The sequence below is a fragment of the Penaeus chinensis genome, chromosome 15 (assembly GCF_019202785.1).
Source record: "Penaeus chinensis breed Huanghai No. 1 chromosome 15, ASM1920278v2, whole genome shotgun sequence".
NCBI classification, from domain to species: Eukaryota; Metazoa; Arthropoda; class Malacostraca; order Decapoda; family Penaeidae; genus Penaeus; species Penaeus chinensis.
Window position 1 is genome coordinate 20,991,283 of NC_061833.1, and position 22,500 is coordinate 21,013,782.

At 46.6% G+C, this 22,500-nt stretch overlaps 1 protein-coding gene across 19 annotated transcripts in view; it reads left to right on the plus strand.

Annotated features, from left to right (window-relative positions):
• The window catches only part of LOC125032714 (transcription factor 12-like), a 383,054-nt gene that overhangs the window by 356,164 nt on the left and 4,390 nt on the right, over nt 1-22,500 (plus strand). For 9 of the 19 annotated variants that reach the window (XM_047623990.1, XM_047623994.1, XM_047623998.1 and 6 more), the window contains 10 exons: nt 16,226-16,310; nt 16,476-16,654; nt 16,824-17,012; nt 17,488-17,655; nt 18,468-18,530; nt 19,237-19,465; nt 19,608-19,728; nt 20,164-20,241; nt 20,635-20,730; nt 22,101-22,246. In XM_047623990.1, coding sequence (XP_047479946.1) covers nt 16,226-16,310; nt 16,476-16,654; nt 16,824-17,012; nt 17,488-17,655; nt 18,468-18,530; nt 19,237-19,465; nt 19,608-19,728; nt 20,164-20,241; nt 20,635-20,730; nt 22,101-22,246 — 1,354 coding nt within the window. Of the gene's footprint in view, nt 1-3,005; nt 3,243-16,225; nt 16,311-16,475; nt 16,655-16,823; nt 17,013-17,487; nt 17,656-18,467; nt 18,531-19,236; nt 19,466-19,607; nt 19,729-20,163; nt 20,242-20,634; nt 20,731-21,685; nt 21,832-22,100; nt 22,247-22,500 lie in introns of those variants that run through there. The other 10 variants (XM_047623995.1, XM_047623982.1, XM_047623980.1 and 7 more) reach the window with 10 other exon arrangements.

The window sequence follows — 22,500 nt, forward strand, 5'->3', positions numbered from 1 at the left end:
TTCGCGATGTACAGACAGCATTACAGAGTAGTGTAATAACCAGTCTCCCGAAAACCTCCAGGGTCTCTTTTTATATAAACCACTTCATGATACAAGGCGCGGGCCGAGATTCTTTTTTATTATTGTCATGTTGATATTTTTTTGTGAACGACTTGAGGTTTATTTTATTTATTTGACTTACCTTTATTTTAAGAAGTGGGCATTGTCATTTGGAGACAGGTAGGTTAGTGAGGTCATTATCGAGTACTAGGGAAGGTGTGACCCTGCTTGACCTGGGCCAAGCAGGCTTTCGGCTCGCGCCTCGTCTCTTCCTTTGCCCTTCTTGAGCTCTCGAATCCAGTCTCGGGGCGATCATAAAACCTGTAATTTTCTCGGTATCATACCCGAGTGTAGTAGGACGACCCGACTTTTTTTTTTTTTTTTTTTGTCGTGTTGAAGGTTGGCGCGAGGTAGCGTGGCGGACACGTCCCGACCCGCAGGCATGCTCCTTTTCTGAAGAAATTAAGCCGCCTTTGCTATCTCTGTCGCGCTTTCCCTGCTTCGCGTTTTGAAAGATGCAAAGAAACGGCAGTGCAGTTGATGCCCCGATTAAGTTTGATTTGGAGACTGACACCTTTTTTTGCATCACCGTTCTATGAATGAATAGTTATTAATATGTAGAATATCATACTAGATTTGAGTTTGGGTGTGGACACGTCGAGCTTGTCTCTCCACCGCGGCCCATGCGAGCTCGCTTAACGCAGTCGTCCTAGACCGCGGTGTCACAAAACGCGATTGAAGAACAGATTTCTTTTTGTGTTCGCTTCCCCCGTTACGACAGACGTGGTCCCGTGGGAAAAAAACGGGAGGTAGCTGGGACAGAGAGCCTGGCTTGGGCCGAACCACAGAGGTGACAGGAAGGTACATGATAGTCAGGTGTAGAGAGATTGAGACCCCCCCTTTCCCCTCTCCCTCTCCCCCGCCCCAACCTGCCTTGCTTGCGTTACCTGTATTGTTAAGAGCCGCCACGAGCCAACCTCCGCTCCGATGTTATCTCGCGGAAGGACTTTGTTTACTGACACTTCTCGCCCCCCTTCCCCTCCCCCCATTGACCCCCGACTGCCCCACCTCCGCTCCCTCACGTGGACCAACACGTTCTCAATACCACGCTTTATATAAACATTTTAGAATATGTTGTATAACAGACACCTGTCTCATTTACACATGTAGAGTGCGTCGTGTCTTCAGCAGTCTCTGTAGCATGAAGCATTGGTCATTTATGCAGTTCTTTTCTAGATTCTGTTCGTGGTTGATTGTCGAACAGTGTTGCTCCAGTAACATCAACACGATTGCAAGAGTAACGATTGAGTTTCCTCTTCGTCATCATTACCCTCTTATCCGTATAATTGATTACATCGTAAATAGACTTTTTTTATCTAACTGAACAGAAAGTGGCTTTTGTAAAGTCTATTGTGTGTAGATTTGTTTGACTTGCTTGGCAGAGAGCAAATCCTTGAGATAGGATGATTATCTTGACTAGCGAGCGTTTGCGAGTTTTAAAAAGCGCAGTTGTGGGTTAGAATGCGGATTCGGTGTTTTAGAGGCGTGATATCCACATATATGGCTTGCGATAATCCTTTTTTTATTTATTTATTTATTTTCACACTTTACGAGTTCATGGACAAGGGAGCGAAGGCCGCCTTTTTAAAATTGTTTTCGTTCCAGTTCCCCCTCCTCCGTTCGTAGAATTATTTTTATTACATGCGGCAACGGACTAAGTGATTTTGGGAATGTTGTTTATTCGTATATTTATCTGCGTTTTTTACGAATTTGGAAAATGTTTCTGTGAAAAGCATTTTTCCGGGGAGATTTTGAGTACTATTAGCGTGATTTCGCATGGCATATTAATGTACACTGCCCTTATATGATTATACACGCTTATCCTGAACAACGTATTTGATTTTGAAGTCATCCTTTTTGTTTACATAAGTTACCTTTATGTAGGGATGTCTGTGTATTGTATTAGTTATTTTTTACTTATACTGATATTTATTGCTTTGTTACTGATATTCTCTTCTTTCTCTTTCCAGGTAAGGACCACGATCCTAGGGCAAAGCACGTGCGAGGTAGTGAGTACGGGACCGGTAAATAAGTCACGTATGATTATCTCTTTATTGTCTTCTAAAATTATAAACGGTCGGGTCCTTGTTTGGGAGTCTTTGTTCGGAGCAGTAAGATTTTCTTTGCTAAGACATGGTGTTGATTTTGTTGTTGTGTGAATAAGTACACGTGGGGACGAAGCGGTTTTGGCATCGTGATTATGACTTGGGAGGGATCCGGCGTCGTTTTTTGGGTAGGAGGAGTGGATCTGGGGAGGCGTCGCTGGGAGGGGGAGGGGTGCGGAGGGGGGGGGAGGAAAGCAAGAAGGGCTGGGGCAGGGGGAGGGGGGGAGGGAGAGGGACCGGAGTTAAGGAGTGGAAAGCTTTTACCCTTATCCACAGACTTGTATCGAGACCCTTTTTACACACTTAGGCCGAGTAGTAGTAGTTGCTAATCAAATCTTCCCCCGCGCTGCTAAATGTCGACACAAAAATTGGTGTGAATGTCAGGTTTCCCATTTTCGGTGATGGAACCAACCGGCTGTTGCACTTCCCCTCGACCTCCGGCGGTGGCGGAGGGGCGACGACTGCCACGCCTTCCGTGCCGCCGTGAAGGCGAGCCCCTCGAGATCAGCCTCGTCGGCGATATCGGCGAGAAAATTGCGATTCATTACATCCCCTCGAAGCTCTCTTCAGTGTTGACAAAGGGCGTGTTAATGGAAGAGCATTGTGTGGCGAGCACGTTTCGTGATAAAGTGGGCGGGGCCAGGGACGTGGCGGACCAATCGGTGGGCTGGGGCGCGAGGATCCCCCGCCCCTCACGCCCGCCACGAGATGAGCGAGGGTTATCTCCTCCGTATGCGAACATCACTCTCAAGTTGTGGCGGCGAAGAGAGGCCCTACTGTTTCCCCTCACGCTGCTACGACCTTCCGCCCTGGATTTATGCGGTCGCAAAGCCACCCCGAGATGTGTTCATAATAAAAATTGCGCTCTTACGGAAGCTTATCGCCGATCAGTGAGCGTCGCCTAGTGTAGTTGTGTGACATGTTGTGAGAAGCCTTGTGAAGTATCGGGCAACGAGCGGAAATTGGAACATCATGTTCTGCACGTACCCTTACTACAAGCCTCCGTTCGTCTACATGCCCCCGCACAAGCCTCTTGGGGTAAGTGTCTCAGCCATGTATCTTCGCCAAGCTAGGTGAAAGCAAAGATGGAAATCGTAACTGGAGAGACAGTGTCAGCTTCATTCGCGAAGTGTACAAATAGCTGTGGTGTTAGTGTTCGTGCATGTTGGGCGTGCGGTCGGACCTGTGGCACGCGCCTGTGTTCATGACCACAGGTCTGGTCCTCAGGTCAGACGACTTCCGGTCCCATTAGCACTTAAAGACCGCAACACATGTCCGAATGAGCGTATTCTGAGTACTTAATCTCGCTTTCGCATACTCAAGAAGTGTCACTGACACCTGTCTCCGTGGGATGACGCGAGCAACTCACACCCGTCAAAAAGAGACCTGTGTACTTGGAGCCTCCCATGATGACAGGGAGCCAGCTGTCAATTCGGTCAAGGTGTTGATCAGGTATTAGGTTGGGGAAAGGAGGGGAGCGCGCGAGTGAGCGCCGACCACCTGTCACACTTCATATGTCAGTCAGTCGTAGAGCGTGCCTTGTTCGTTAGTATCCTGATTAGAGCGCCTAATATGTCTCGTATCGACAAGTATCGGAGTGCCATACATGCCTGTAAAGTTGATGGAGTGTTTTCGTGAGCCTTGTATCATTTTCGCAGCAAATCAGCTATCGGCGTCTTTATGCTATCTGTTCCCGTCCCGTGTAAGTGTCGTTTATCCTTCTTTCTGATAATATTTTGCGACCGTCGCATCCAGCTCTTCCTCGTTGCATCCACTCAAATTCCTTGTTAATTTCTTTTCCTCTGTTAGTCTCCTTTTCTTCTTCATCGTCCTCTTCTTCTTCTTCTTCTTCTTCCTCCTCCTCCTCCTACCTCGTCTGCGTATTGCAGATGTTCTGCATGAACCACGGTGCCATAAGTTGCTGCCTAGGGCGTTATCGGGAAGCTGTGATTGTTTCCTCTATACATTTGGCATCAGTAAGTGAGAAGGAAGACCAGCATCGTCTCAAGATATATCTGCGGGACGAGAGCAATATGGTGGCGTCTTGACCGGCTGCTTGTGCCGCGCCGCCCGCCGTCGTCGCACTAAACAGGGGACAACATACGATGTTTTGTTTTCATAACGGCCGGCCTGAGATGTGCCGATTCCCTCGCTCTTCTGTTAGGGCGCGCTGGACATGATGCTTGTGTTATAACTCTCCCATTGGTCGTTGTTTATTTTTATTTTATACAAGACTCTCGAGCCGGGGAGCAAGAAACTCTTTAACGTACGTGATTGCGGCACGAATCCCAAGAACATGGAGACCAGCGTGCCTGAGTTAACCTGGGGATCCACGAGAGCGACGCAAAGGAAGGCCGGCGAGCGTGACAGGAAACATCTACCTGACAAGCCTCTCGGGTATCTTGGTCTGTCTTCATGCGCAACTGACACCAGGCTTGATTTCTTCTGGTTCATCCCGAGAGGCCCTTTTACTGGGGGTTTATCAAGAACTCGGGTATTTATGTTTTGTTTTCTCTTTCTCTTAATATTGCACAAGATTCATGAGGTATCATGTATTGTCTCATCACTAATACCAAGGCGATTTGTGAAGCGAAATCTGAACGAAACTAAAATTGACCCTTGTTTCGTGTTGACACCACCTGGCTGCCTAGAGAGGGCGGGAGTCAACAGCGCCTTCTCCCCGATGCCTCCGATCCACGTATGGAAGTAAAGCCGATAACAGTCGCAGTAGATGTAGTAGGTGTTGGTATTGGCAGCTTTTGTTAAATATGCTAACCGAATGTGGTGTCGGTGGGTGTAGATGTCAGTGTGGGCGGCCTGAGCTTCCGGCGGTGATCGGCCGAGGGGAGAGAGGGGGGGGGGGGGGAGAATGATACATACATGCATGCATACATACATACATACATACATACATACATACATACATACATACATACATACATACATACATACATACATACATACATACGAACACAAGTACAGTAACGTGTACACAAAGGTGAAACAGAACACAGCCACAATAAGAAATGAAAAATGGTCTATTTTAATTTCTTATTGTTGCTGTTTTCCTTTTCATACACACACACACACACATATACATATATACATATATACATATATATACAGAGATATAAATAAATACTTACATACATTCAGAGAGAGAGAGAGAGAGAGAGAGAGAGAGAGAGAGAGAGAGAGAGAGAGAGAGAGAGAGAGAGAGAGAGAGAGAGAGAGAGAGAGAGAGAGAGAGAGAGAGAGAGAGAGAGGGGTGGGGGGGGGCATAAAGAGGGAGAGGTTGTAGGCATTTGTGGGTGGCATCGGTTACGGGGCATCGGCCATGATTGTGTCGGCTGAAACCTTATCGTTTAGGGTGACGGAGTAAGCGGTTATGTTTCTCGGCAAATGATAAAACGAAGGGTAGTCGGCGGGGTCACTTGATGCACCACATCCTCGGCGGGGAACCGCTCACACACTAATTGTTTATAATTATCCGACGAGGATCACGTTGCCCCCCCGTCATCACATTACTTAGCGCGGCAGGATGTTGGCTGCCGGGGGACACTGCCTTTGTAACTCATCACCACTCATCATCGACGCATCAAGCACCAGACTGATGCTCCAGTTTCACACAACACCACCTAGATTGAGATTCCCCCGCCCCTCCTCTCTTCTTCCCCTCCTCCTCCTCCTCTCTCCCCTTCCCTCCACCCCGTCCTCTCCTCGTGGTTGGCTTTCCTTCTCGCATAGTCTTTCGATCTGATGGCCTTTGTCTACTATGGGTTCTTCTCTGCCTCATTACTCGCCCCCCTCCACATTTTTTCTCTTTCTTTAAGACTCTGTAAGCGTGAGGCGAGGGGATGGTTTGAGGCGAGGGGTTAGTGTGATGGCTTGTAGTGGTAGTAGTGTGTAGCGAGTGTGGCACGTGGTGATGATTGTCGTCGGAGGGAGGGAGGGCCCGTCACACTTTTATTGCTCCTCAGGTCGTGACCCCTGAAGGCCTCCCTCCCTCCCTTCCCCCTCACAGCCGCTAACATCTCCTTCCTCATTCTCTCCCTCTCGTGCCACCCAGCCTCACGCTTCATTCTGAGAATTACTTTTTTGCATCTATTGTTTTCTCTTCTTTTTTGCCGAATTAATTTTCCTCGTGTGATGATATTCGTGTGCTTGTCTGTTAACACGGGATGTAACTTTCCAAGATTTTCCTTCCTGTCCTGCTAGCGTTTCTAGCGTGACTGATTTTCCTGATTTGGACCGTTTAATCTAGGAAATGCTTTCGCTAACAGTTAGTCGGAGTCGGAGTCGGGCCGCTCGGCTGCGAAGGGGTGACTGCGCTCAGAAAAGGGGGAAAGGAAGTGTGAACGAGAAGGAGATGAAGGGTATCAGAGGGAAGGAGAGAGGGAAGGGAAAGGAAGTGTGAACGAGAAGGAGATGAAGGGTATCAGAGAGAAGGAGAGAGGGAAGGGAGAGTGAGGGGAGCGGGAGATCTCCCTGATGGATTCCAGATGAGACCACAAGGGGGTGGACGGCGGCGCTTCTGACAGCGAGACCCATTCCAGCGCGACGGACGCCCATGACTCCCCACCCCAACGAACGCTTACGAGTACCGCTGATGACCTGTTATCGGAAATGGTTTCTTCTCCCTCTGCACATTTAGCATACACCCCCCCCCCCCCCCCCCGCCTCGTTCCCTTCGTGATATAACACTACCCTAGTTTCATGGACAGCATGTATGTATTTTTATCTTTAACCTCAATGTAAATGTTTTAAATCAAAGCTGAGTACTATGTGGTTGCAGTCATGGAATATTTAAGTACAAGTGGTAACTTCCACTTCACACTTGGAAGATGAATGAGCGTGTGTAGGTTCCTTGACCCTTGCATCATGCCCTGATACCATTCCCCTCACACTTCCCTCCTTTCATCAGTATGAATCCATTAGTATTGGCTCTCCTCCGCCATGAATACTCTTAAAAGGGTGATGTTACCTCAACTCTTCTGTAATGCAACTATGCTTTGCAGATACTTATATTCCCCGTGACACCGACAACAGTTTTCATGGAGAGAGTATTGAAATCTGTTGCAATGTAATTGATATTCAATTTTTTTCGGGCAAGAACTAGTAGCAGTAGTCTCCTATTAATTTCTGTCTAAGAGAGGAAATGCCTGTTCATGCTGCCAATGCCGGAGGGTGTAGTGGCGCGAGAGCGGGGGTTTTATAGTAGGAAAGAAGATACTTCAGTAACTGCTTCGTCTATCTTAAATCCATCGTCGCGATTTCTGGTCAAATTGAAAACGTCTAGCTCGAGCATATTATTTTTTTTCGAATTATTGCGTTCCGATTTTAAAAGGCGAGCCTCCCCCGCGCTCGTCCGGAGGATGCATTAAAGGGAGGAGGATCCGCCGCCGATGGTGACATCTGCGACGGCGAAATCTATGCTTTTCTGTGGGCCTCGGGGTGTCGGCAAAGGCGAAGGAGAGATGGCTGGATAATTGTGCGCGGGCCGGAGTAAAAGGGTGGCGGGCAGGGTGCCATTAGCCGGGGACGTTAGCGGGGTGTCGCGGGGCATGTCGAAGACGCTGCTCGCAGTCTCACCAGTTGGCGGCGGCAGGCGGGAGGAGGCGGGGCGGAGGGGAAACCAGCCCTCCCTTCCCATCTCCCTCCCTCCCCCTCCCTCCTTCCCTCCTCCTCCCTCCCCTCACCTCCCCACATATCGGGACTATCGACTCAGTAATGGATGACTCGTGTTCCCCACCCAGGAGTCCAACACCTCGCTCATCCTTCCCGGGCTCCTTATCCTCGTAGACTTCCTTCCTTTTGCCTCCCTCATCCTCGTCACCAGCAGAGGTCGTCCTTGAGATCCTGCCTCCGCTTCGTGAGAGAGACTCCCTCATTTCCCCATCCGCTCCTCCTCTTGGCCTCTTCTCTTTGTCTTTTTGATTCATCCTCGACATCATCATCTTCGCCTCATTCCCGTTGCTCGTCCTTAAGCTTTCTGGTCCTCGTGGAATGCGATCCCTTAGTCTCTCCCTCTGTCTGCTCTTCGTTGTCGCATCCATTCTCATCGCGGCTTGCACTACTATCCTCTTTTATTCCTCACGTGTTTTAGGGTGTCATTTTCATTCATGCTCCATTATTGGCCAACGCGTCTTCCTCTCTCCCCCCAATTTGTCTTTGACTCGTTCTTTACTATTTCTTTTTTCCCCCTCGAGAGAATTTTGTTGCAGTATTTTAAAGTTTCCTCCTCGGGCCAAGAGTTGTTGGATATACGTGGATTATCCTAATAGCTTTGGATATGCAGAGCTTATCCCTTGTCTTCATGCCATGGCGTTTCTTAGCTTTGTTGGGTATGAAGTGTCCCCCGCCTGATGCCACTGCCCTTATCGTAGTCGTTATTGAAATGCCGATGATTTTTCAGTGTTATCGTAACAGCTGATGGTTATCCTCGCGCCAGGAACGGGGACGCTTCCCTTTTGCCATTGTTTTGCCTCCGCCTCTTAATCCGGCGAGGATCACGCGAACTATAGGCTCGGATGTGCAATCACGGTCAGTTTTATGTGTCATTGTTGATAAAAGCGGTGGATTTTTTCTATATTGTGCGGAGGGAGGAAAGTGTGTCGTCGGCAAGATCTGGCCACCGATTAGCTAAGACAACGAGCGTGCTGCAAGAGGCAAAAACAGTAGCTGACTACAATTTTGTGGAACACAATGGTCGTGCTTGGGTCACAGACATGTGCGTGTCGGAGGGATTTGCAAACCTAGCTTGTTTTTTTAACATATACAAACACTTACAGTTCCCGGGTTCCATTTTAGAATCTAGTCAGTTTTGTAGTGACCCCGGCACTGCCCTCCCGCCGCCTCCTTCCGCCCCTCTCATGACAGCTACAAATCCGGTCCATAACGCTGGATATGTCCGCCCCGATTTTACGGATCGGGCGCCTCAAGTTGCTGAGTATTGGACAAGGAGATTTTGCATATATCATCACTACCCCCCGGAACCCGATTTACATATGGCGAGCTGTCGAGGGATAAAGTAGGCGTGGATAAGGGGAAGCCCGAGGGTGGGGAGTGGGGGCTGAGGGGGGAGGGGGCTAGGGGTGGGGGGGAGGGGGCCAGGGGTGAGGGGAGGGGAGGCAAAGAGGCAGGGGAGTTTGAGCCGTAAGTATAGGTAGGGGCAAGGGCAAATGTGTGTTTCCGTGGGTCGAGTGATGGAGCCGAAGAGTGAATTTATGTCATGATTAAAATGATTAATGGTTGCAAATAGGCTTGCACTGCATTAATTATTCGGGACTAGTTTATTATTATATTGAATCCGGAAATACTATTGTGAAAATAGACTGCAGATTTACACGTCGGAAGGTTGACCCAGGAATAGAGGCTCCGACTTTTGTGTAGGTGAATGCGAGTCATGGAACGAGCCAGAAGTTACGAGAAGACGAGGAGAGAGTTGGGTGTGGGCGAGAGTCGGTTCTCGACTGTGTTTTCCTGTTTCATTTTACCCGAGGCAGGCAGCCCCTGGTCACTCGGGTCGATGGCAATGAATAAAAGAACGACTTGGAAATATGGCACAGATCCCCGATATTTGGGATGCTGGGCCGGGATGGGGACGCTCGGAGCTCCTCCTCACTGCGCCCCTCCCCCCCCCCCCATACACCCCTCCCGCTCACCGCATCCTATCTTACTTCGGCTATTTTTCCCTTCCTTCGTCACACGCTGCATCGGCTTACTGGCTCGCCTTTGGCCGCCGCGCCGCTGCTAACCTACTACTCGCGGCTGCCTGTCTCGAGGCCGTCGGATCTCGTTTCGGAAGGTCTTTTGGGTGTTTTTAAAAATAGGAGAAATGATGAGAACAAATCAGAAATAGAGAAGTAATTGTGGCGTTCATGATTTAGCATGGCGGTTTTCAGCAAGGACGGTCGCAGAAGGGGAGGCCAGCGTTCTGAGAACAATGGGGCCAAGAGCAGCCGAGCGAACAAGGAAATTTAGCGGCGCCCAACGTCACAGTCTGTTCGTCCCTTCGAAGGCATGCTGATTATGATGCATCGGTTACATCTACAAAAATGGTGGCCGTGGAGGAATGGGGTCGCTCGTCCCCCCGGAGGACGGCACATGAAATAGCCGCTTTGTCAGTCAAAAAGCAACTTTAAGGCGGATGTCATAATTTTCTTTTCTTGGAAGTACTAGATAATGTAATGCATGTGTCTTCGTCTCTTTTGTATTGTCACATGCTATCTCAGTGTAGAAATCGCAGCGCTGCAATCCGTGTGAATTGTTTGCCATTCTTTTAAAGGCGTTTAAATGCTGGCCACAGTAGAATCCGCTCTGACGCCATCACCTGATTAGGATCAGGACCCGATCATGCAAAGGTTGAAGAAACGGCGGCGGAGACCTTATCTTATTGATTGGCCTCTGTGGTTCTTTCGATGGGATATAGCCAGTGCCGGTATTCACTCCACGATTTCAAGTGGTAATAGTTGTTGCCACCACAGTGGAACATTATCAAGGATTTGGGACACTTTTTTGACATGGTGCGGAGTGGGTGAGCATGCTTGCGGCGATAGGTATGGGCTACGTGTTTGGCATGGTGCAGGTGTTCCCGTGCTTGGTGTAGCACGGCAGTGGGGTGCACCAACCCCGCACCGCCGCCACACAAAGAACGATATGGAAATTACTGGGAGGGCGGCGCCCTTTGAAGCGTTGTGGCGCGCTCCCTTGGCACCCGCGCTGTTAGCTGAGTTAGCGCTGCGCCCCCGGCCCATCGCTCGCCCGCGCGCGCGCCCTGCCACCATTTACCCTCGCGCTGCCACCAGTGCCTACGCCCGAACTGGCTGCCAACACTGCTGAAACTCCGCTTTCCTGACACCAGACAGCGCTCGTACCCCATGATATCATGTATAAAACCTCGATGGTTTTACAGTTTTATAGAGCAATTCTCTCTTTCTCCTCTCCTCCCCTCTCCTCTCTTCACCTTACCTTTTCTCCTCTCTACCCTCTATTTCTCCTCTCCTCTCCCTATTCATTCTCCTCTCTCTCGCTCTCTCTCTCTCTCTCGCTCTCTCTCTCTCTCTCTCTCTCTCTCTCTCTCTCTCTCTCTCTCTCTCTCTCTCTCTCTCTCTCTCTCTCTCTCTCTCTCTCTCTCGCTCTCTCGCTCTCTCTCTCTCTCTCTCTCTCTCTCTCTCTCTCTCTCTCTCTCTCTCTCTCTCTCTCTCTCTCTCTCTCTCTCTCTCTCTCCCTTCCTCCCTCCCTTCCTCCCTCCCTCACCCTCACCAATCCCCTCCCTTCCCTCCCTTCCCTCCCTCCCTCCCTCCCTCCCTCCCTCCCTCCCTCCCTCCCTCCCTCCCTCCCTCCCTCCCTCCCTCCCTCCCTTCCTCCCTGCCCGCCTCTCTCCTCTTCCTCTCCTTCTCCACCCCATCTCTCTCCCCTCTCTCTCTCTCTCTCTCTCTCTCTCTCTCTCTCTCTCTCTCTCTCTCTCTCTCTCTCTCTCTCTCTCTCTCTCTCTCTCACTTCTCTCCTCTCCTTCTCTCCCCCCTCTCTCGTTCATCTTCTTTCATCTTCTCTCATCTTCTACTCTCCTCTCTCTCTCTCTCTCTCTCTCTCTCTCTCTCTCTCTCTCTCTCTCTCTCTCTCTCTCTCTCTCTCTCTCTCTCTCATACACACACACCTCTCTCCTGACTTGCGGCTCCTCCGCTCCCCCGCCCCCTCGCTGCCGCCGTCGTGGTGGCGGCGGCCGCGTCCCTTCCGCAGCCCTCCTTCGTGGCCGAGGCAGGTCCCTCCAGGCAGGTCCCTCCCGGCTGGGGGCGAAGGAGGTCTCTGATGATTTTATGATGACCCCAGCCTGGACATGGTGGACGTGGACGCCCTCATATTGCGCTTTTTATCCCCAGCGTCCGGCGGCGGCAGAAACTAGGTTGTTACGGGGGCTCCCTAGAAGAGAGGGCCTCGCCGAGGGCGCGCTAATGCCGCCCTCACACTTTTGCCGTTGCAGGCCGTCCTTAGGGTGACGTGCGTTTTTTGTATGGAAGGTTCTCGCATCCTTTCATCCTGCTTCAGCCTTCTGGTTAAATCAACCAGTCTTATGTTATTGATTTCAAACTCTTTTTGTTTTTTTAAATCCAGCAAGAACAGTAATATGGACACGAAAATGAGGACGTGATTTACCTCTTCATTGTTAGTTAATCGTGAGTAATACCCGCAGGTGCGTCCAGGTGCCGAGTTGAGGTATTCATGGAGACCCGTAAATTATGTGTGAAGGTGTTCTTCCTCTGCTCCAGCCGCCAATAACGTATTCCCGTTGACATTTCGATTTCATCTCGTAGCTTTTCAAAATTCTCATCGATAAAGGTTAAGAAGCGTCGGATATCATAGTCTGTATTCGAGCATTCATGAAGATATTTAGGACAGATTTGATAAAATGAGCGAGTTGAACATCCTCCCTGTTTTCAGTGTTGGTCTCGTTTTCCTGGTTGTAATGGAAGGAAGAGAGAAAGGGAGAGAGAGGGAGAGAGAGAGGGAGAGAGAGAAAGGGAGAGAGAGGGGGAGAGAGGGAGAGAGAGGGGGAGAGAGAGGGAGAGAGAGAGGGGGGGGGGTGTATTAAGGCGAGCCAAATCATAGCCAACGGAGTCGTCGAAAGAGAAGTGTACTTCAATCTGAGTCTATCAATGATGCACGAGTACTCTCAAGGGAGACGAAATGTCATATTCTCCCCAGCGAGCCGCCCCGCCCTCGACAAAGGCGCGACGATTGGGTGGGAGTTTTATCCCCGTGTGACAGGACGCTCTTGGGCAACCCTTTTTATCGGTCTATTTAGGTAATTTGCTTGAATTAGTGCGAGCGGGAGAGAGAAACGTGTTTTTATCACGTCCCAGCTGAGGGGGTCGCCTCGGCCCTCAAGAGTTCCGAGATGTGTCTCAGCCTCACGTCAGGCGGGACGTGTATGATGTAAATGTCAAGACAGAAGAAGCCATTAAGAGTGTATGGGTGCTTGGTCAAGCTAGTTGACGACATACATTAAACAAACTCTTTGTCTGATATGAAAGGTCACATGTCGACATCATGCCAGTGTCAGGGTAGCATGATACCCTTACGCTGTGAGGGTGCACCAGCCCTTGCAGTGGCTCTAAATAGGGTGTCAGATGAAACAACACAGTGCGGAGTAAGGGTGAGGTAGGACACGGCGTGATGGGTGCGAGGGTGCAGCACACATCAGATATTCGCGGGTTATTACCCTGGAAGAAGAGCACGTCGGCGGGAATACGGCTGCTCCATCTCTTTATGAAACCCGACTCTCGTAAAGTTCCCGGGTTTCTTTTGCAATTTGAAATACATTTTTGTTAAGGAGGAGGAGGAGGTGGAGGTGGAGGTGGAGGTTGCGGTGTGTTGGCGAGCGCATCGCCGCACAGCTAAGGACGATCCGCTGCTCCTACGCGATCCCCGGATAACGCCCGGGGATAATTTCTCGAACTGTCTCCTGCGCCACAGTTGCTTACTTCCCTACGCAGGGATGTCAGCTTATTCCGCAGCCGGGAGAGCAGTGAGAAGTGTACCTGTGGACAAGATGCCGACATAAAATTCCTCCTTCCCAACAGTTTTGACGGAGACTAATTCGTGTATTTACCGCCGCGCCGATGTTTACACCCACCCATTTATCGCTCGTATTAAGTAATTTTCTTGAGTGCACTCTTCATATTCAGCAACGCGAAATTATCTTCTCAACTTAATGAAAAGCCATAGAGTGCCAACGACGAGGATAAGGAACAGGTTGACGTTGTTTTGTGTAGCGAAGATGAGCCTAACCGACAGACGGGGTTACGCCTCTTTGGTTCCCATCTTGATGTCCGGCGTGGCACTTCCTAGCTTTATGAGTGTCCATTTATTATTTACTCCGAGTTTATAGCTTCAATAAGTCTCATATTAAACTCCCCACACTTGGGTTTCGGACACTTTCGTTTTGTTTCGTCGGCGATGGCACGGCGTTGGGCCCCCGGGTGCGCCATCAAGACTTTTTCCTTCCTTTATCAATTACAGGACAGCATTGTTGTGGAGAGACGCCCACGCTGTGTTAGGTCACGCCGCCCAGCTTCCATTGGGTTCCTCGGGGCGTGAGAATGTCGAATGTATCATGTCGGGTTAAGAGATTTTTAATCACCCGGCTTTTTTCTTTCTCTCCTTCTCTTCCCTTTCTTTTTTGAAAGATCCCGGTTTAGTAACCTTCTTCAGCGACACTGCATCTTCCTCCTTCTGCTCCTCCTCCATTAACTTATTCCCTTCCTTGCGCTTCTCTGTCATTCTTTTAAGCGCTCTGACAGTACCCAAGAACTCTTGTCTCCGGAGTTCATGTTGCGCTGCGTTGCTCAGCTGTTATTCGCAGGGATGCTTAAGCCTTTCACGAAAGTAGGTGACTATCCTACTTGTGGAGAGAAGAGAGAGAGAGAGAGAGAGAGAGAGAGAGAGAGAGAGAGAGAGAGAGAGAGAGAGAGAGAGAGAGAGAGAGAGAGAGAGAGAGAGAGAGAGAGAGAGAGAATGAGAGAGAATGAGTGATCGTGATGGTCTGTGAGCGAGTTAAGTGAGGGGAGACTTTGGGGGAAGGGCTCGGTTTAGGGGGAATAGAAGGTTCTCCGCCATTATTTACCAGACAAAGCCATTTCCTTCCCTCGCCCGAGTTACCTCTCGCTCCAACACTCGGATCAACCACTCGGCGTCTCAGATGATGTGAACAGCCCCCTTCATTTTCAACGAAGAGCATTATAGTTTTACCGTACATTTCCCCGAAGTCTCCTTCCGCCAGCCAGTGGGTCGCCGGTGCGAGTCGCGAAGTGCCAACGGAAAGATTTTTGAATATTGCGTAATGGTTGAGTTATTGTTGGGCTGCGTATGTAGATATTGGTCATAACTTGTTCTCGTGTAGTGGTGGTGAGCGGCGCTGGAGAGGAGGAGGAGGAGGAGGAGGAGCAGCCAGGCAGGGGAACACGGTAATGTTGAAGGGGCAGGGAAGAGAGGGGAGGGCGTTGGGGAGAGAGGAACGAGGGGGAGGGGAGGGGGCAATAGGCTACCCATTATTGGATGAGGCGTTGGCGGCCGCCCGGGCTACATTATTGGGTTTGCTGGCCCACCGACACGATAAGTGATATTACCCGATATTACCTTCCTGGCATGAAGGAGACCCCCACCACTGTTCGGGTTATACTTGAGCTTCACCATATTATCTGGCTCGCGTGCTGACTGACGGGAGCTGGTTTCGGCTTCGCACACAATAGTGTTGAAGTGCGGTTGCGGGCCTTAAGCGGTGACTGGATAGAAATGCATATTGATGCAAGTAACTCTTGGTGAAGTGGAAGCTAACCCAATCAGGCTGTATGTAAGATCATCTTCAAGTTGCATCCATCCTCAGGCAATTTTTTCACACTATTCATACGCGTGAGCATCTACACATGCCCACCCGCGCACACGCACGCACACGCACACGCACACGCACACGCACACGCACACGCACACGCACACGCACACGCACACGCACACGCACACGCACACGCACACGCACACACACACACACACACACACACACACACACACACACACACACACACACACACACACACACACACACACACATTTATATATACAGAAATACATACACACATACACATTTATATATACAGAAATACATACACACATACACACACAAATATGCACACACATACTCACTCACACACACACACACACATACTCACACACACACACACACACACACACACACATACTCACACACACATACTCACACACACACACACACACACACACACACACACACACACACACACACACACACACACACACACACACACACACACACACACACACACACACATATATGAATGTTTGTATGTATGTTCGTATGTATATGCACCCCACCCCCACCCACACACTATTTGAAATCATATACATAAGGGGGAGAAGTTTAGGAAATAATGATTATATGGCAGATGTTTATGATGTAATATACTGATTTCACTGCTTTTTCTTTCCAGTATGGCTCGGATGACTTCAACCAGGATTCTCCGCGGTACACATCACCAAAGCCAGGAGGGCTCTATGGGGAATCATACTTTATGGGCAAGTATATGTGTTGCATTATTTTTCTGCATTGTTTGTTTGAATGTAGTATATACAGAGGGTACTTTGGGTTCTTTATAAATTTTATGTTTTTTATTTTCTGTGTTTTCTATTATATTATCAGTTTAAATCTGAAGATGGTTGTAACACATGTTCACATTTTAGAGAGTGGAGGAAGTGACGTGTGGGGGGCAACAGGCGGTGGCGGCACTGGAGCAGCCGCAGCCGCAGCCGCAGCCGCTGGAGCTGTGGCAAGTTACCCATACACAGCACCGTCCATGATGGGTCCTACCTCGCACCTCACCCAGCCACACTACATGCCATCACACCTACAAGAACCTATGGTAAGTTGGCAGTGTGTTTGACCTAAGAAAAAGAGCTATCAGACAAATGCATTTGTGAGTATTTTTAGTATTAGAAAAAGAAACTAATGTTTTATCATCTCTAGCAAGGTTGCTAATTAACAGTTTTTAACTACACTAGGGCATTATGTAATAAACATTTGTTTTTCAGGGTTATGATCACATGGCATCTGGATTGCCACCCATGTCTTCATTCCGTGGTCCTGGTGCGAGTAGCACAACTGGTGGTGGCTCTGTGGCAACCTCCTCCCCCCTTTACACACACTCCCCTGTGCCTAACCACACCCAGGCCACAGCAACAGGCAACTCAGCAGATTCAATTGGCAAAGCGATGTCCTCAGTGAGTACCTGCGTGGTCATTGTTTGAAGTTTATACAGCTGATGCACTGTTTTATTTGCTCAAGCACAACTGCACAAATTCACAACACATTGGCTTGTAAATAAATAGGCAGGAATGTCATGTATATGATTGTAATCTACCAAGCATTGACGTTTACAGTGAATGATTAGAAATAAAGTCATGCCTGTACTCCTTTCCACCCATTCCTGTTAGGATCTTTTTAGGGGAAAACAAAGGTAGCAGATGAAGAAAACAAAATCATACATATTTCGTTCTTTGTTATCTTGTCATATGTGAACTGTCATTATATTCTGGCTGAGGTCTAGTATCGAGTTTCAGAACACTTTAATCTGATATCATGTAAATACTGTTTTCACATGATATTGATGTTGATAAATGAAATTAATAATTTTTTGGGGAGGTTACAAAAATCAGTGAGAGCTTTATCATCATGATGGAATATTATGCCCGTTAGATTTACCCTGGAGAGCAGACGCCGAGCAGCTACAGCAGTAATCCTGGCACCCCAGTATCAGCAACCTCCCCGCCCCCTCTCACCTCTGGGGCACCTAGTGGGGCCCAACAACAGTGGCCACAGCCCCATACACCCACCTCACCTCACTATGAACGTTCCCTTCCCATGGTAAGCTTCCATTCCCAGACTTGTATTTTGCCACCAATATATTAACATGGCAGTTTTTGGTCTTGTGCATCGGATAATTAGGAGCAGTACTGTTTTGAAAACACTGCTGTGCCACATTGTCAGTGTTTTCGATTAATAGCATATTTTGCAACAGGCGCACCAAGCTTGCCAGCATCCCACCCTTGATTAGATCTTACTTGCATGACTGTAGTCTCTCTAGCTCTAGAGTTTACAACCTGTTCTCTGGGTTATGTGTAATACAAGAGAGAGGACCCATTGTTAATCTTTTGTCCTTTTATCTGTATCATGTATCTTAGAAGTGAGTGTCATGCATAAAGTGATGGAATGTAGTTGTAGGTGAATTATTATTTACTTCATTTTATTTTTATTTTTACATTTTAGATGATCTTGGGTTACTGGTAATAGGGTTAATCAGTATGAGAAAGATTTACTGGTCCACTTTCCTGGCTCCTTGTTTGAGAATTAGGTGTCATGTGAATCACTCATAAGGAAAGACAAAGTTTTTCTAACTTTTTTTTTTTTACGTTTTGGAATGGGAAAAAGTAGTACATTAGAGTAAAAAAAAAAAAAGTCTAGTAGTTTATTCAGTACTTTTTTTTTTTTTTCTTTTTTTTCACTCCTTATGACAACACTGCATGTTGTCTTGTTTACTGACATAGCATGAACAATTTGACTAGTCTGTAAAAATCTGCACCACATACTGTATGCATGTTTCTAGTTCACCTTTTTCACTTAAGTTTGCATGGTTGTTTTACATTTTTTTTCTTCTTTTCTTCTTTGTTGCACTGTAGCCACGTATGCCAGAGGAGAACTTAGAATCAGCAATCGACTACCTTCGAGATCACGGTATTGAGGTAAATGACGCACTCTCACTTCTGCTTTGATTTATGTGAGTTTGTGTGATAAGCAGGAATGGCTTACATATTATGCCGTTGGTGTTAATCTTGTGTTAATAATCTGCAATGCAAATTTTATTTAACTCAGTGTCTTTGTATATGATATGATATGTTATTGCGCTTTCTCTTACTGGTCTACTTACAAGCATCCACATTCTTATGTATGTGCATATTGATGTACAGAGATGAAAATATTTTTCTCTTACAATGTATATGTTCACAGCTACCCAAAGGCAAGGAATTACTGAGTATTTGTATATGTGTATTGCAATGAGATTTATGTTGGTATAGGTATTTATATTTGTAGTTACATGTGTTTTATGCAGATTAGGATAGAAAACAGGTATTTCTCCCTTTAGCTCACTCCTGCTTATCATACAATATTTTTTTTACTGCAACTGTCAAGGCTATTGCTTTAGATATATCAATATTCCTGATGTTGTTCTTGACTGAACTGAATGAGGTTATTGATTTGGTTGCATTTAGGAAAGACAGATTCAAAATAAGAACTAAAAGATATTACTTCAGTAATTTTTCTGTGCACTGTTTTTTTTTTTTTTTTTCTTTCTTTTTTTTCATCTTTGCTCTTTCCTTCCCCTCTTGCCTACGTCAACCTTTATCAGGGATACAGATATCTTAATTGTTAATCTTTCTACCAAATTAGGGGTCAAGGATAGATGAACGACTGGAGGATGCTGTCAATGTCCTACAGCGCCATGCAGAAACCTCAGGAGGTGTGCCAGGTGCTGGTTCACACTTAGGCCCCCCAACACATGGGGGTTCTCTTCCTCCCTACCCTTCAGCCTTGGATTCACACTTGGGGGGGCCACCTAACTCTACCTTCACATCCTTGGGATCACACTCGCAAGATCTGAAGGCCCTAGGTGTACCAGGTATGCATTCTTTGTGGTTGAGTTGGTCTTGTGTTACAGGTTTTTCCTTTTATGAAGAGATTATTATCAAGACTTCCTGTTTGAAAGTTGTGCTTCATCAAATTAAATGTATATCCTAATCCTTTTTCGAATTTCCTCTCAGGCTTAGATGTGAAGGAGAAAGTGGAGATAAAATCAGAGGACCTCACCAGCTCCCATTTACCCACCACTACAGTAGCAGGTTCTATGCCTGCAGGAGCCAAAGGAGGCAAACGCTCTCGCAGGTACTGACATTTTTGTTCGTACGTGTTGAGTTGGACACAAACTAAGTCGTATAGTACTGAAATATCATTTGTGGTTAATCTGTTTCTCTTTCTCTTGCCCTTCCTTTTATGCCTTCCCTTCTTCCCACTATTGCCCTACATCTTATCTTGCCCTCATATGGTATTTTGTGTGACTGTTGAGCTAAGTTTGTACACATCCAACATCACATGCCATTTTGTAGTTGCTCTGCTCATTACCATTACATGATGTCGAGCAGTGCTGGGCCTTTGCAAAGACAGATGTTTTCATGCCCCTTTATTGTAGTAATAGCAGAAAATGCTTCTTTTGAAATTGCATGTAAAGAAAATATGCATTACTTTCATGCAATGTCTGATATAATTGAATTCTAAAAGAGAGAAAAATGTTTTGTTACACTGAAACATTTCCCTTTTTAGTCTATCCCAGTCCAGCTTGCCTCACCCTCTGAAACCACATGGCCCACCCCTGCTTGGACTTCCGACTTCGGCTCTGCAGTGAGTCGAGTGTATTGGTTTAGCATGAGAGACTCCTATTTTAAAGAAAATCATAAAATGTAGAATCAGAAAAAGAGTTATGTCAAAGAATTACATGTCTGTGGGTGGTGATGGGGACTACATTATCAAAAATGATAATGAAATTCATAATTGAAGTTCATTATCTAGTAGGCATACTAACACTTTGAGGGAGCACTTACGTTAGTATGAGATAACTTAGATTGTAGCATAATTGCCATAGTTAGCATTTGAAATAATGAAATGGTTTAATTGCAATGATCGTCCAAATTCAAAATATTTAAGAAGTGGTCAAAGTTGATAACATGATGTTAAGAAAATAAGTTTTCTTTCTTTCAAGATTTGATGTAAACTAATATTATTAATGGTCAATAGTTCTGGTTCCAGCACGGAGGATGAGGAATGTACAGATCCAGAGACTAAAGCACTGAGGGAGAAGGAACGACGTCAAGCTAATAATGCCAGGGAAAGGTGGGTAATTTTTTTTCTTTTAGTTAGTGAATCAATTGATTTATTTATATTTTAATTTCTTGATAAAGCTGTAGGTGTTGAAATGCTTTTCTTCAAGTGTGTTGCTTTGTGCAGCACTACCTCTGATCAGCCTTCTGTGAAAATATTGATTATATGTGTCAGAGGTAGTAGTAGCTTTTTAGGTACTTGTTACCCAAAGAAGGAAGAAAATTTAAAAAGGATTTTTCAGATTGTTTTATATATATATACACACATTTTTTGAAGTCAAGTTCATAGGACTTTTATAGCATTATAAATGTGTATTGGCATAATATTTTATTGTAATTCTGAGTGATTTGCATGGTTGTTGACTTCAAAAGAGATTGAGTGAATGAAAGCTGACTAGTTTTTTTATATGACTTATTTTTTAATTATAATTTTTCAAAGAAACTTTTAAAAAATGTCAAATGACTAGAGTTTTGCATTAAATGTCAGTGATGCACATTACTTTTTACAAATAATTCCTGTATTTCTTTTTATGTACATTTTGTTGATCCAGTGATAGTAATGTAAGTTATAGTAGTTCTTTTAATTTTTATTTCTTGGCTTCTGCTTATTTTGCATAATTTCCCCTTCATATTGGGTGTTTACGTCCTATTTTTTTTACGTACAGATGACTGTGTGTTTCTTCATTAATATAAATATTTCGCTTACAGATTTATGTCCTTATATTTTAGTTAAGGAGGCATTCTACTACTTAGATGTTATCTAGAGTAGGCTTGGAAACCGTAAATGTGCTCATTAATTGTTACTACCAAATAACCCAGATATGAAGGGGCTGCTCTTTCACTTCATGCAAGTTGTATTCTGAACTCTTTACGCGCTTCACCATTTCATCAGTGCAGCAACGGCACTTTTCACATATGAAATCCCTCTGGTAATCAATGATGATGACATTTACGGTTTTGCCTTTCAGAATACGAGTTCGTGATATAAATGAAGCATTTAAGGAATTAGGTCGTATGTGTATGATCCATTGTAAGAATGATAAGGCGCAGACCAAGCTAAACATTTTGCACATGGCGGTGGAGGTGATCACCACCCTGGAGCAGCAGGTTAGAGGTAAGCCTCACAAGCTGATCCCACCTCTGGGGCTAACACTGCCTTCACCCTCCCTCACCCCTCCTGACCCCACCACCATAACTGCCATGCTAATTTGCTCTTCAACAAGAGAAAGTGGTCAAAGTTAGTTGGGATTAATTCTCAATGGTGCTGAATGGGCAGTTGAGGCTGAGGGTAGGGTAGGGAAGAGATCAACCCAGCTTGGGATCCTTATCCACCCACTAACTAATAAGCACTAACACGCCATCACCCGTTGTTTCATCCCCCAGGATCAGAATCCGTGACATAAACGACGCTCTCAAGGAACTGGGGAGGATGTGCATGACACATCTGAAAACTGACAAGCCCCAAACTAAGCTTGGTATTCTCAACATGGCCGTAGATGTTATAATGTCGCTCGAACAGCAAGTCAGAGGTACACGTTGATTACTAATAGACTGAGTGGTCTTTGGTGTCTCATTTTAAGCCTTCGTTTGATTACATAGTTATCAGCACTGCTGTGTGAGGGATCTTTTGATCTTTTTTCTGTAATTATATATTTTAGTTTTCTTTTTATATGTTTGCCATGGGAAACTTCAAGGAAATACCTTTCTTTTTTCTTTTCTTTGGGTGAGGAGTTCACTATTCCCTACACAAAGTACTTGATAGCTGATGACTGGTTAAGCTTAG